The 15,734-nt window shown below is 40.7% G+C and overlaps 1 protein-coding gene across 1 annotated transcript in view; it reads right to left on the bottom strand.

Annotated features, from left to right (window-relative positions):
- Window positions 1-3,813: 3,813 nt before the first annotated feature.
- Window positions 3,814-15,734, bottom strand: part of SLCO4C1 (solute carrier organic anion transporter family member 4C1) — a 31,773-nt gene continuing 19,852 nt past the window's right edge. The window contains exons 8-13 of the mRNA XM_081930851.1: window positions 15,414-15,609; window positions 12,869-13,025; window positions 10,776-10,957; window positions 7,794-7,858; window positions 5,855-5,992; window positions 3,814-4,093 (exon numbers count right to left, since the gene is read on the bottom strand). Of these exons, the coding sequence (XP_081786977.1) occupies window positions 3,969-4,093; window positions 5,855-5,992; window positions 7,794-7,858; window positions 10,776-10,957; window positions 12,869-13,025; window positions 15,414-15,609 (863 nt within the window). The 3' untranslated portion in view covers window positions 3,814-3,968. The remainder of the gene's footprint in view (window positions 4,094-5,854; window positions 5,993-7,793; window positions 7,859-10,775; window positions 10,958-12,868; window positions 13,026-15,413; window positions 15,610-15,734) is intronic.

The raw sequence follows: 15,734 nt of genomic DNA, 5'->3' as shown, positions 1-15,734 counted from the left end.
GATGTACAGGAAGAGTCAATGTCTCCAGTCCACCCTCCAAGTTTGACTTGTCATTTCCCCCATTAGAAGTCAATAATAATAATAATAATAACAACAACAACAACAACAACAACTGCTCCACCCTTTTAAATGGTGGTTGCATTTCACGTGATAAAGAATTGAATCTGTTGCAGCTTCTTTACTCTGATCTTTTAAAAACCAAGCAAAGCCTAAAAACCTTATTCAGCTTCCGAGAGAGGTGGTGTTACGAGAAACAACAGCACCATCTGTTGGCGGAATAACGCTAAAAAGTTTGGTCCTCTTTTCTCATGGCCCAATATGAGCCACTTCTTCACACAACACATGCTTTTCATAGAGGTAAGCAAAAAGATGTTATATGCACTCATAAAACTGTGGAAGTGGCACTAGTGTGGTTGTTCCAGCAACATGACTCAAAACAGGTAAGTGAACCTAGAAGCTGGGAAATAGCTCTGACAGCAGCTTTAAATTCTTCCTGATTGCAGGTTTTGCATGTCTTGCCTTATATTTGGAATGTAACATTTGGTTCAAAACTTTTAAGCTAATAAGCAAATGCAACAACATTATTAAATCATTCAGAAAGAAAGCAGAGTCCACAACATTAATACATTTGAAATAAAACTTTATTTCAAGTCAAATATTTAAAAATAATCTGTTTGAACAAAATAAAAATTGTAAGGCATTTACCTCTTGGTGTGATGCTCTAAAATAAATACTCTATCATTCAAAATATTATGTGAAACTGTTCAACACAACAGGAGTACAGTCTGTTCAGGATCTTTGCATAGAGTTGTGTGATGTGCATATATGTACACACAAATACATTTATTGATACAACAAAATAGTGCAATTATCTGGCACTCAGTGGCAATATAAAAGAGCATTCTGTTAGCTTGCAAAGAGCAAAATCATAATGTCCACAGAGCCTGAGCATACCTAACTCTGTTAGATGGTTTCCATTGGAAAATACTATTTGACACTAAAACCCCCCAAAAACAAATCTTGATAAGTTCTTCGCACTGTAATTGAAAGAGGATTTATATACAATCCTGCACCCAAATAGTCGTATGTATAGAAAGGTATCTGAAAGAGAGCACAGTGATTTCTGCAGGAAAATTACACATAAATGGGTCCAGGACCATAGCCTACTCACCAAAATTTAGAGAAATGTGTTTGCCAATGTTATGTAAGTAGCTCTGTGCAAGCAACTTCATTTTGTCTAAATGCAATAAAGTACTCCCCACAATTCACAAGGGGGAGCTGCAAAAAGTAATCTGACAGAACCAGATTGCTATGGAGGAAAATAAAATAAAATATTTCCATTGTCTTGAGATCACCCACATTTTGGATTGTGGCTGAACTCTTTAAGGCATTTGGTTTAAGAAAAGTTCTGGCAGTCATAATAAGGCTAGCTTAAAATGGCAGAAAGTTAATTGGTTCCCCCCAACTATTTCTTTCGAAATGCATTTTAACGCTTCTAAAATGATCAGCCCTTTAGCATAATAATCCAACATACATATAAAACCAAAGGTGTTTTCTAACCCTATGGATGTATTTGCATTATATAAAAAAGACACAAACGGTACGGGTTGATAACTTTGTCCAGATCACTGCAAAAATGATTCACATTGCTTGTGAATCAAAATACTGAGACAAAACTTTTTTAAAATGTAGAACTGAAAAAGCTTGGAAAGCGGGAAGAGTAAAGTATATTACTTGCTTGTGCTGCAGAGATCCTAACTTGTGCAGGCTTCTTTTTTTTGGTGATCTATTACAGAACCCTTTTACTGCCAATGATCTCAAGGACCACTTTTCTGATACCCTTATAAAAACAGGCAAGTCATGTTGTGAATCACTGAAGCTGCACCTTTCTCTCTGCTCCATACATTCAAATGGCAATATTTTTATGACTGCTGGGGGCATAAGATGCTGTAAATGCATCCTAAATTACCCCTCCTCACCATTATTTTGGAATTAATGGGAAAACATGTGATAGAAAATAAAGTGGAAAATGATAACATCCCCATGCATCCTAGCATTTATGAAGACGTTTAAGATTCAACGCACTCCATTTTATGGCACTAGTATTGAGAACGCATGAGAATGTTTAACTGGACGTTGGAATGACAAGAATCACAAATTAATTTTATGAATGTCTAAATATAGGCATATTCTTTCTGCACTTCTCAGATACACTTCAGTGAAAGTTGTGTATCTGAGTGCTCAGACATACAAAAAAAAATTCATCTGAGATTTCCACTATTCATAAATGAATGGTGACATACACCTAATGGCACTGTAAGGTACATAAAAATGTGTAAGGTTATTGGTTTAACTAGTTTTCAGGTTTAAATAGTAGATAAAATATATATGATTCTCCTGACTAAAATTAGTCTGTTTATAAACAGGCATAGGCCAAAGGTTCAAGTAGTTACATCAAATGGGTTTGGAGACATGGCAGCAATCATTTTTCTTGAATATAAAGAGCTTAAAATAACCTTCTTGAATTGAGGGTTTTTTTGAGTTAGTATTCCTATGGTTACACACACACACACACACACACACACACACACACACACTTAAACAATGGTACTGGATCCTGCATGTGAAAATCTTTCTAGCAGTTTTCTTGAATTCTTTTATTGAGCCACACAAAGACAAAGTGCCTCTGTTGTATAACATTCTATATGCTTTCATATATATAAAAGCATATATATAATTTCATATATATATGTACAACAGATGCATTTGCCAGAGCATTTTTTTCTTTATGTGGCTCAACAAAAGAATTCAAGGAAATCACTAGAAAGATTTTCACATCTTGTAATTGTACCATTTCTGTCAAGTCAAAGCCTACAAGTCAAAGAAAGCCTACAAAACAGGCACTCGGTTTGGTCAACCTGGCAAGCTATGTAAACAATCCACATTTATCCTTTGAGAGACAGAGGTGCAAATAAATTTAAAACATTTTGCATCTATGGTCAACTAGCCAACAGTATTGTTGCATAGTGTGCCTGGTTTGTAGAAAACATTACTAGAGCTTTAAACAAGTAAACTTAGCTCTTAGGTGGCTAATTTTCTGTAGTGCATCACAGTTCACTGACAGGTCAGGTCAGACGCTCAGGAGTATAGGGGCAACTGCTGGGCTTGTGGAGATACCAACTGCATGAATAAGTGGGGTCTATACATGTGGCTGTCATTATTTGCAAAACAACAGTAGTTACATGTATCTGCTATTTCAAACAGAAAGTGCTTCTGTGGGGTTCAGCAGTGTCATAAATCTGCTGGTGGCACACAAGCTCCTTAAGCCAATTGCACATAGCTGCTGATGACTGGAAAGAAACAACATAAAATTTAGATATGCCTCTGATCTCTTTGACATAAGATTAAAACAAAGTGCTGTTTTATATTCTGCAACATTCTAGGAGATTGGATCCAGATTTGCCTTTTCTGTTTGCCGAAGAGATTCCAATCCAGTGGTACCTCCCACTGGGGTTTATTTCTGGAGGCAATTTTTGACGGTTTCCTCTTTCCTCTGCAACCCCCAACCCCTCTTCCTCCCAGGCTGGTGCAAATTTGGGAGGATGTCAGAGGAGGTTGAGGAAGGAATTGGGAAATCAGTACATATTTCCTCTTCTCCCCATCTTCTCACCTAGTGGAAGAATACTCTTAATGGAATTGCATTTCTGGAAAGTCTGGATCCAACCTCATGGTATTTTTCCTGAATGAAACATTGTTTGAGGTGACTGAAATAAACCTGACAGGCTGTGTTTATTTTATTTTTATTTTTAAAAAAAAAACAACTTGAAACAGTTGCTCAAGATGTGCTCCGGTGCTGGCATGATTCATATTTAGCAGAGCCAGCTGCTATGACACATTCTTAGAAAGCCATCGCTTCAGTCTTAGTTTTTGCGTGAGAGTTTCTATGAAAAATTTAGGGGTTTGCTGTGTTAAAGTTGTACAGAAGTCACTGCTTCTTCTTTCTTCTCTGAAGACTCCAGTTGCTCTGGTGGAGGGTTATATATGAAAACTGCTGTAACTGTAAAAATGATGGAGATGACTTTGGCAATGACGCCTGTGAAAGGGAAAGAAGGAAGATTTGCAGCATTTTAACAATTTCCCTTTTGCTAATTTAGCAATTAGTGATAGCTTTCGGTTTATTGTGTTGTAGATTTATTTCACACCTCTTTGGAGATATCAGCAACATAACCTATATTGAAGCTTTGATATTCCACACATTGATTGATTTATTGATAAGTTAAAAGGCAGCCAATTAAGACGCAGTCTACAATTGGCATTGGGCCAGCTGAGGGAGCTACAGAAAGAAGAAGAGTTTGGATTTGATATCCCGCTTTATCACTACCCGAAGGAGTCTCAAAGCGGCTAACATTCTCCTTTCCCTTCCTCCCCCACAACAAACACTCTGTGAGGTGAGTGGGGCTGAGAGACTTCAGAGAAGTGTGACTAGCCCAAGGTCAGCCAGCAGCTGCATGTGGAGGAGCGGAGACTTGAACCCGGTTCACCAGATTAGGAGTCTACCGCTCTTAACCACTACACCACACTGGCTCTCAAGAAAGAGGCAGAAATAGTGCTCTGTGTAGAGGGGGGCCTGCCAGACTGCCATGTGGAAGACTGCAAGGCCAGTGGCACAGCAGATGCCCGCGCTGCCCAGGGCGGGCACATTCCTGAGGGGCGCAGGGGCGCATTCCCGAGGGGCATAGAGGGTGCCCTCCAAGGTGTGAGATAGCCAGACGCGCACCCACCAATCCCGCTTCCTTCCTCTCTCCTTCCTGCTTGCCTGCCTCCTTCCCATCCTCTCCCCTGCCTGCCTGTCTTCTCCAGCCGAGAGCATGGGGCAACTGTGCACCACCCACAACAGCGCACCACCTGCCCGTGACTCCTGGCTGGAGGAGAGGGTGGGAAAGAGGCAGGCGAGCTGGAAGGGGAGAGGAAGGAACCAGCAAAGCAGCGCAGCAGCTCCCCCCGCCCCTTCCTCCAATAGCTCACGGTAGTTGTGGGAGTCCGAGTCGCGGGTGGGCGGAGCGCCAAATGTCACCCCTGCTTAGGAATGACACCCGGAACGCCTCCCTGCACCCACCTTCCTCCGCCAATGTGCAAGGCTAAGGCTGTGTGACCATACCAACCAGGGCAGTTGACTGATTCCAACAGTGTGCCCACGAAGTGTGAGTCTCACCATTGGGTAGCCACCCACTCCCCCATCTTGGTAAGCAGCAGTGACACCTCTGCTGGGAGGCTATTGCTGCAGCTCCACCCGATGAGGTGAGTCCGTCCTGACAAGGGATGACTTCCAGTTTCCTCTTTCATGTCTGTTGTGAGCCATTTATGCATTCGTATGAAGCCGACATCTGTCCATGTCTGTCACAATAACTTCCAGCAAGCATCAGGGCACGTTAGGTCGCCCCTCGCGAGCAATAAAAATCAGAAACTGCTGATCCTCAGACCATGTACAGTGGTACCTCGGTTTACATACGCTTCAGGTTACAGACTCCACTAACCCAGAAATAGTACCTCGGGTTAAGAACTTTGCTTCAGGATGAGAACAGAAATCGTGCTCCAGCAGCGTGGTGGCAGCGGGAGGCCCCATTAACTAAAGTGGTGCTTCAGGTTAAGAACAGTTTCAGGTTAAGAACGGACCTCCGGAATGAATTAAGTACATAACCAGAGGTACCACTGTATTCAGTTTGCTTGGCATACCAGACAAATGAGAAACAAAACAGTTAATTCTAACTACAAGGTGCCTCCCCCATCCTATATCTTCACTGGAATTGTTCAGACTCAGACTATTTGGAGCACAAGGCTTTGGAGAGATACTTACTTATGCCCACTAGCATATAGGCCATTCTGTGGTTGTTATAGGTCCAACATGATCCTTTACGTCCACACTTATCTATATCCCAAAGTGTACAGGTACTGTCTATTGAAACACCAAAGAGGATTGGTCCAGGTATGCTGCCTGTAGAAAATGAAATGGTGAAAAACAACAAGTGAAAATGCAAACTCAGATGCCAAAACCATGCTGTAAAATAGAGGTGTTGTACCAATAGCGGACTTCTATAACCAATAAAGAAGGCTCTTCAAGCATTCCAGAATAATATAAATATATTTTTGCCTTCAACAAAATGTATGATTGCAAAACTTGAAGACGTAGTTTATATGGCTAAAACTATGGAAAATGGAAAATGTTAAAATATCTCATATTTTAAGATTCAGATTATGATCCAGGTCCTCCTGTTCTCAGTTACCTCTGCAATGCGCTCTCTCAAACAAGAACATTTCTCTGTGCATTCATGCCTCCAGATCATGCCCCCTGAATGTACAGACTAGCCAGTGTCACCATATAGATTTTTTCCCTCAATCTTTAATAAGTTTTCGCTTGATAAATTATCAAAATGGAAATGAAACATAGAGCCTGGCAAAGTTCTTAACACAGAACTATCAGACACATTTGGAACTGTTGAAGCAAAAGAGGGCAAATCCCCACACACACCAATTTTCAGTGACGGGAGACACCCTGAGGGACCCAATCCACCGGTCAGATTTGGCTGATAAGCAGTAGCAGAGTACAGATGGAAAGCCCTGGAAAAACCCAGAAAAAAATGGGGGGGCTCTTTCCCCCCCAGGTTGTTGTTCTTGTTTTTGTTTTGCAAAGCTGTTTTTCCCCAGAAAAAATGGGTGGGAGTGTGTGGAATATTCAAACTATATCAAACTGTTTTTTCATTTTTTTCCAGAAAAAAAAGGCTTTGGAAATAAAACGGAGGAGGGGGAGTATGGGAAAAACGGGGGGGGGGAGAGAGAGAATGTTAAAAAACCTGGGTTTTTCCTCAAGTTTTCCAGGTTTTTTCCAGGCCTTCCCATCTCTATATGGGAGATAAGGATCTGTCCCACTAGTCTGTTCCATGTCTCCAAACCTGCTCCAGAGCTACAACAGAGTAACAAAGTGTGCTTCAGAGCAAAACTCCATGAGTTATTATAAGGAATCAGGGAAATATGGCAAGATTGTACTGCTTGGAGCACTATATGTGGCAGTTTATATAGACGAGTTATGGGATGTAGAAGAATATTGCTTATTTAGAAATCAACAATATTCCAGAAGCCTATTCATTTACAAGTTATTTATTACTAAGTTTTGCTCAAAAGAAACCATGGCTAGCAACATAGAATTTAATGAAATCTAAAATATTCAATGAAACAAGCCTTTCATGTGTATTTTAAATAAAAAATAAACACAAATCAGCAGCAATAAATTATCAGTAGTATCTCCTCCAGAGTCAATATCAACTTAAGAAAGATATGTTTTAAACTTCAGCCTGAATAGAGCTAATGATAGTGTACATCAGCCATGATCGAGTCACCTGTTACCTACATTTGTACAGGTAACATCCTGATCCTTCCTTTTCCATAGATACCGTATTTTTTGCTCTATAAGACTCACTTTTTCCCTCCTAAAAAGTAAGGGGAAATGTGTGTGCGTCTTATGGAGCGAATGCAGGCTGCGCAGCTATCCCAGAAGCCAGAACAGCAAGAGGGATTGCTCTTTTCACTGCACAGCAATCCCTCTTGCTGTTCTGGCTTCTGAGATTCAGAATATTTTTTTCTTGTTTTCCTCCTCCAAAAACTAGGTGCATCTTGTGGTCTGGTGCGTCTTATAGAGCAAAAAATATGGTAACTATGGAGCCTCAGGGCATTTGTGATTCTTAGAACTGTGACCATTGTTCCTAGTTTCTACTTAAGTATAGAGGTTTTAGAAAACATACCCAAAATTCGTAGAAAGAGCATGTGAACCCCCATAGCAAATGATCGGTGCCTTTCTGGTACACACCTGTAAACCAAAGTTTGATTTATTGTTTAATAGAGATTTATACCATCCTTCAGCAGAAATTATGAGGATGGCTGACAGTATAAAACATGCATAGCTATCTTAAAAAATACAAATGTTAAAACAGCAGTGAGGGAGAGCACCAAAATTGGTATGAAAACCTCATCCAATTTTAAAATACATTAAGATTTGAAGTTTAAGGAAATGGCAGCAATGTAAGTTTCAAATCTACTGCTTCTTCTGTTCATCTATATTTTCAAATCATGCTTCCATTTGTTACTTCTCATTTGGAAGTATGAAAACAGTTTTTGTTTTCATTCTGTAATTTTGTAGATACAATGCCTACTTAAGAAAAATGCAATCTTTAAGAATAAACAAGAAACACAATAAAAAACATGAAAAACAAGAAAATCAAATTCAACAATATATCTGTAAATTGTTCCATGCTGGCGTCTAGGTTTTAAGGAAAGGAAAGGCAAAATTATTATCTACAACATCAAACAACAGTTTTTGCATCGTATGAGAGTTCCAAAACACACATACAGCAAGGTATACTGTTACCCACAAATAATAAGTTGTTATGCAATACATTGCCTACAAAATATCTTAACTGTTTTGGCTATCCAGGCTGCTGGTGTGAATTCTGGAATAGGCAAAAAAAATGACACCATAAGCTCCAACCAATACTGATTAGTGTCCGGCCTGATATCAGCACCCAGAATCATTGGACAGCTGCCAGGGCTCTACCACTGGTGCCTAACTTGGGTCCCTGTTAAATAAATGTCCTTTTCCCAGTGCTGGGCTATAGTGCAGGAAATTAAAATGTTAGCTTCCGGTGGAGACCAAATGACTTCAAACTTGAGTCCTATTGCTGCCTGCAGATGAATAAATCAACTGTGGGGGAGTCCTAGTTTAGGCAAGGGCCCACCTATTTGCCAAGGGCCCATCGAACCTGGAAAAAAGCCCTGCTTAATTATACATTTTACATTCAGGTTACTATAGATTATTATTATTATTAGGAATAGTCAGCCTCTCCATCCCTCTATACATTCAAGCACAGATGGACAAATCAGTCAACTTTCTGTTATCTCAGTTTCTAATTTTTCCTATCTTAAATTTAACAGCAATTTGCATTGGAAAAACCTTACGAAAATGTGTCAGCCTTTTAGTGCAAGTTTCTTTTAATATGTAATATACAGTTTTGAAAATATATGCATGTTTGCAAGCAATTTTCCCTGGTAAATGCATTTCACATGCAATGTCCACTAATATATGCATTTATATATGCCCTTCACCCTAATACAGCCGTACCTTGGTTCTCGGATATAATCTGTCCTGGGAGTCCATTCAACTTCTGAAAAAGTTTGAAAATCAAGGCACGGCTTCCGATTGGTGGCAGGAGCTTCATCAATCAGAAGCCACAGCCAGTCACTTCTGGGTTTGTGGCATTTGGGAGCCAAAACTTACCAAGGCATTCACAAACCAGGGTACAACTGTATGTGTGTTTTTGGCTAGCTTGACTAGAGAACTGCATTGCAAAGTTTAGAAAATTGTGTATTTCTGGGGGTGGCTGTATTTCAGTTCACACCTTGTTTCAGAAAGTATGGGTTTGGTAAGTTTGATTTTAAATGCAAACTGAATCAGATTTCTCCCCTATAAGATTCCCCCCACCCATATTCAGCTTGCTTGTGTTATTTAACTTTCAGGCAACTTTCAACATAAATAGGGGTTATGTTCCAGAGATAACGCCTAAAGCCAAAATCAAATATAATCAGAACCCATTAGGTTTAATGGCAGGTAGAATAGCAAAAGTCTTTTTTTTTCCAGACACCAACTCCATTTCCACCCCATTTACCATATATGTCTCTCTCTCTCTCTCTCTCTCTGTGTGTGTGTGTGTGTGTATGTAAAAGGTAAAGGACCCCATGGCGACTATGGGGTTGTGGTGCTCATCTCACTTTCAGGCCGACAGTGACAGAAAACAGAGCGCATGGAAACACCGTTTACCTTCCCGCCACAATGATACGTATTTATCTACTTGCACTTGGCACGCTTTCGAGTTGCTAAGTTGGCAGGACCTGGCAAAGAGCAACGGGAGCTCACTCCATTGTGGAGATTCGAACCGCCAACCTTCTGATCAGCAAGCCCAAGAGGCTTAGACCAAAGCGCCACCCGTGTCCCTTTTACCATACACACACACACACACACACACACATATATATTCATAAATCTAAATCCACATAAGTTGAATGTTACCTGTACTTCATCATCTATAGACATCAACCATACTGCTAGTTATATTCATAAAACACACATTAGTCACGTAATGTATGACACTTCCTCCCTCTTAACATCATTTAAAAGGAAGTTAAATAAAGTTACAACATAGTCAATATCCTTCACCTCTACCCAGAATATCTCTGGATTGTATCCAAAGTTAGTCATGCTCAGAGTAGACTTATTAGCACTGAGTAGCGCTTTATGCAAGTGGAAGTAATTCCACTTACACAACAGGATAACCCCCCCACACACACACACACACACAGAATGGTCTGGGGGGTTTCCCCAATGTTTCAGAATGGGTTTGTGGAGAATAGGAAGCACACATGAGGAGGAGAGCAGGGAAAGTCCCATTGGACAAGCAGAAGTCATTCTGTTCACACATTTATTCAGCTAAACACTGCCCATTGAAATGAATGGGCATGTATAATTTAGCTGTGTTGATTCCAATGTGTCTACTCTGAGTATAACTTAGTTGGATGTAACCCTCTGTTCCTTTCTGAATTGTGCTAGAGAAGGAGGACAGAGAGGGGCAAAAAGAATGAGAGGTTTTTATTTTTTTTATTTAAAAAATTTAGAGAGGAAATTTATAGCATTTTGCAGTGATCAGTAAGTAGGATAGAAACAAAATGAAAACTACCTTAGAATGGCCACTGTTGTTGGTGTCACTGCCATGAATGTAAAAACAATAGTGAAGAAGAAGAAGCCAAGGAACAGAGGCAGGGATGAACAGTTTGATGCACATTTCCCAGGGGTAGCCCCATAGATGATATTCTCAATGGTAGATTTGGGATTCCCAACACAGTCACAGTTGGTGAAGACCTATAAACAGTACATATATACAAATATGAGCACAACAAATGAAGTAATCACTGTTTCCAATATTAGCAATACTGAACAACAAAGTGATTAACAAATTACAGCAGAAACAGAGAAGATGTTTCTATGGAACTGCCTTCATTTCAACAGGAAAGGGAGGACCATGAAGTCGACCCACACCTTCTGCAATGTGCCTGGAGAACTACCCTGGACATAGGGCTGGTGGAGGAGGAAATCAGGCTTAGAACCTAAGAATGTCAATGTAAGGAAGCTCACAGGAAAGAAAGTTCCCGGGTCTCCAGCATCCCTCCATGCCCAACCCAACATTGTTCAAGATGGCTTCTCACTCTTTAGGGGGTGGGGACATAGCTAGCAGTAGGGGAGATGAGGGGGTGGCAAACTTTCCTTCTACAAACTTCCTTAAGCTAACTTGCCTTTTGATCCAAGTAATGCAGTGGTACTTAGGGTTACGAGCAGTCTTGCTTACGAATGCTTCAGGTTATGAACTCCACAAACCCAGAAGTAGGTGTCTCAGGTTGCGAATTTTGCCCCAGGGTACAAATGCAATCTGCTTCCAGGGCCATGGGAGGCCTATGTAGGGAATGTGTGCCTCAGGTTAAGAACGCTTTGGGTTAAGAACGGACTTCCAGAACGAATTAAGTTCGTAACCCGAGGTACCACTGTAATGAAAACTATCTTGGTGTGGAGGAGCAGATCCCTGCTTTAGTTGAAAACTATCACCATATTACACACATGAGGCATGGAGAAGCATTCATGAGCGGACTAGCCCCACATCCCATCCTGCCATGCCATCATATGAAAATATTTTATGTAGTGATGAGCATGGAAGAATCAAGATCTATCTGAACTGAAGAGCTCAGATTACCAGACCAACCGCCAAAACATGCTTTAATAAATTTGTCTTGAGAAAATAACTTCTCTTGTATGCTATTCATACAAGTGTTGTACAAATGCTAATAATAATTAAGAAAATTAATGAATTAATATGCATTTGAAATGGACATGTTTACTAAATACTGTGTTACCTCGGGTTACAAACACCTTGGGTTACAAACACTTTGGGTTACAGACTCCGCTAACCCGAAAGTAGTACCCTGGGTTAAGAACTTTACCTCAGGATAAGAACAGAAATCGTGCGGCGGCGGGAGGCCCCATCAGCTAAAGTGGTACCACAGGTTAAGAATGGTTTCAGGTTAAGAACGAACCTCCGGAACGAATTAAGTTCGTAACCAGGGGTACCACTGTAAGCACTTTTAGCACCCAGCACTCAGAGGCAGACCAGTGGGCCGAATTTTGCCTGAGAAGCTGTTTTCGACAAACCACACTCACCTGCACCACACACATGCCATATGTGGCATGAGGTGTGGGGTAGGCAAAGGCATGGCTGCAGTGGAACAACTGGAAACTTAAAGTATGCTCCTGATTGTACCTTGGAAAGCAGGGCTCGCTTAGCAGCACCAGTCAGCTGACTGGTGTTGACAGTGCATATTCAAAGTCGTTCAGTGTAGCATCCAATCAGCTGATCTGTAGTGACAGTGAGCCCCACTGAAGTTTTTCACTTGCAAATGCGGTTTGAATGCCTCCAAATAGTCTTTAACCAGTGTTATCAGCTGATCAGCAGCTACCAGTCCCTTTGAACATGTGTCTTCATTGCCAATCAGCTGACAGTGCGCCTTCAAAAGGGCTCATTCTTAGTTCCCTATCAGAGCAAGCCCCTTTGAAGCTGTCAGGTGTTATCAGGTGACTGGCAGATTTGTCAGGTGATTGGCAGATGGCATCAGGTGATTGACACATCTGTCTTGCAGGGGGTGGGCAAAATAAGGATTCTGTCTGCCAGCCTTTAGACCTAAGGTAAATTCTGCATTCTCAACCCATGATATAAAATGGCAATACCTTTGAACCGTCTTGAATAGTAACAGCAGAGGTACATCCTGCATAACATGCAGAAAAATACTGGACTCCATCTGTGCCACAGACTGGTAAATAGTTTGAACGCAAGCATCTACAGTGGGCGTTGCAAGGCGCAGTTAAGTTTGATAATGTGCCTGTCCTGAAACAGAGAGATAAAAGTCAAAGGAGCTAAGCATACACAGCTTTTGGTATCTCCTAAGAACATATTCTGAACAATTGAAAAGTAAGAACGTAAGAGCTCTACAGGACGAGACCAAAATCTAATCTAGTCTTGCCTTGTGTTTCCCACTGTGGCCAGCCAAGTGCTGCCAGGAATCCTGCATGCAGACATGCTATTTATCAAAATATTTATATGCCTGGTTTCAGACAAAATATCAGAGCGGTTTCCGAAAGTTAAACCTAAAATCATACGACAAAAACCATGCAAGCAGTTTTAAAATCTGAAATAAAGGAAAGGTGTAAGTTCTTTTAAAATGAGATATACCAGAGAATGAACCTGGATGTTCTCCAAACAAGACCTTTCACTCCAAACCCTCTGAGGATTTAAAAACATAGAGGACAAGGTGGGACCTTGTGGGATTACACAGCACATAGTATGGAGATGAAGTCCCCCTATGATACTTATTTATTTACAATTTTATCTAGGAAATGTATAAACTGCTTGCTCAAAAAAAGAGAAAAAAATCTCCAAATGGTGCACAGGTCAAATTATATATAAAACATGGCTAAAAGACACAAACCATTTAAAAATAACTATACATAAAACCATCATTAAGAACAAAGATAAAATAATTAATATAATTAAAACAAATGCTAACTAAATCATCTGCCTGGGGAGAGAGGTTTTCAGTAGGTGTCTAAACAGTGCAGTGAACCAACCCTGCAGGTAGGAGGGTTCCCAACCCACAGCACTGGTCCAGTAAGATACCATGGTTGACAGTGTCAAAACCCACTGAGAAGGGAAATCAGTAGAGTCACGTTCCTTCCACCTCTCTTCTAACAAAAGTCATCCATCAGAACCAAGGCTATTTCAATGCTAGACCATGGTGTTGACTGAAATGGTCCAGAAAGTCCATTTCATCCCATCACATTTGGAGTAAGACTACCACCACTTTCTAGTATTCCTTGTCCCAAAAGGAGATATTTGTCAATAGTTAATAGTTATCACAATCTTCAGTCTAGAAGCCAGAATCATATCAAAATCCATTGCTCCAATCTAGAGAACATGAACAAAAAGCTGCCTTTGTGTTGCTATATTGGGTAAGCCCCCAATATGTACTGACTAATAGATGATAAGCTCCGTCAAATGTGACAGGACTAATGAACTGCTCATGAATCCCACTGTGTGTTGTGACAGCCCCGATTAGCTATCCAGTGATACACGCATAATTAGGCTCAGAACACCTAACCCTCAAGAACTAGCTGCATTGGATTTTTGTTCTCATAGCAGTCTTCTTCTTCTTTGGCGATCACTCATAGCCGAGTAAGATTGTCTTCCATAAACACGGTTTTAACAATGAATCCGTAAGTGACTGTGAAGGCCAATTCTGTATCCCACACGTCCTTCCACAGTGGGGACATAGGTTTCCGGGAGGGAATTGATCACAGTGTGGATTTGCCAAGTGTGCCCTTCCTCTTAGCATGTTTCTCCCTTGCGTCCTGAGTTCAAGTGTCTACAAAGCCCATGACACCTTTGGTAAAGGCTGTTCTCCAACTGGAGCGCTTGCAGGCAAGTGTTTCCCAATTGTTGGTGTTCATACTACATTTTTTTTAGATTTGCCTTGAGACAGTCTTTAAACCTCTTTTGTTGACCACCAGCATTACGCTTTGCATTTTTAAGTTCAGAATAGAGTAGTTGCTTTGGAAGATGATAATCAGGCACCCACACAATATGTCCAGTCCAACAAAGTTGATTTTGAAGAATCATTGCTTCAACACTGGCAATCTTTGCTTCTTCCAGTACACTGGTATTAGTTCGCCTGTCTTCCCAAGTGATGTGTAAAATTTTTCATAGACACCATTGACGGAATCTTTAAAGGAGCTGGAGAAGGCATTTATAAGTGGTCTATGTTTCACAAGCATAGGTTGGTAGTTTCACAGTTAGGTTGGTAGTACAATAGCTTTGTAAACAAGCATTTTGGTTTCCCTTCAAATGTCCTGGTCCTCAAACACTCTGCACTTCAATCGGAAGAAAGCCGCACTCACAGAGCTCAGGCAATGCTGGATTTCGGCATCAATGTTGGTCCTTATGTAAAGATAACTGCCCAATTAGAAGTGATGGACATTTTCTAACATTACACCATTGAGTTGGATTTGTGACGCTGCAGAGGGGTTATTTTGTACTTGTTGGTGCAGCACTTTGGTTGTTTGGATGTTGAGCGATAGGCCAAACTTTTTGTAAGCTTCTGTGAATATATTTAAGATGGTTTGGAGGTCATCCTCTGAGAATCGTCATCAGTAGTATACACTCATAGAAGTACACACAGTCAGGCCCATCTCATTGTTATTCTTTTGAACAAATACTTACCCGTTATAATCTTCTGAGACACCCGCAAATGGCGTATTCCCACATATAGCAATTAAAAAGACCATATTGAATCCAAGCGCCACTGAACAAGTAAGGACGATGAACTTGAGTATGCTTTTGCAATTTAGTTTGAGCTTGGAAACTAAGATACCACTTATGATTTGACCTATTGCTGCTCCTGGGACCAACACAAGTCCTGCGGGGAAACAAGGTGGCAACAGAGATTGAATTAACATTTATTGTTAATAATAGCAGTCATCAATAGTTCCAGAAAATATAAAACAGTGAACATATAGAAATGGTACATGCACATAAAACTTT

Source organism: Podarcis melisellensis (assembly GCF_964234715.1).
Source record: "Podarcis melisellensis genome assembly, chromosome: 11".
In the NCBI taxonomy this organism is placed as follows: domain Eukaryota; kingdom Metazoa; phylum Chordata; class Lepidosauria; order Squamata; family Lacertidae; genus Podarcis; species Podarcis melisellensis.
Note: the sequence above shows the minus strand (reverse complement) of the source record. Positions and strands in the feature narration are given on the sequence as shown.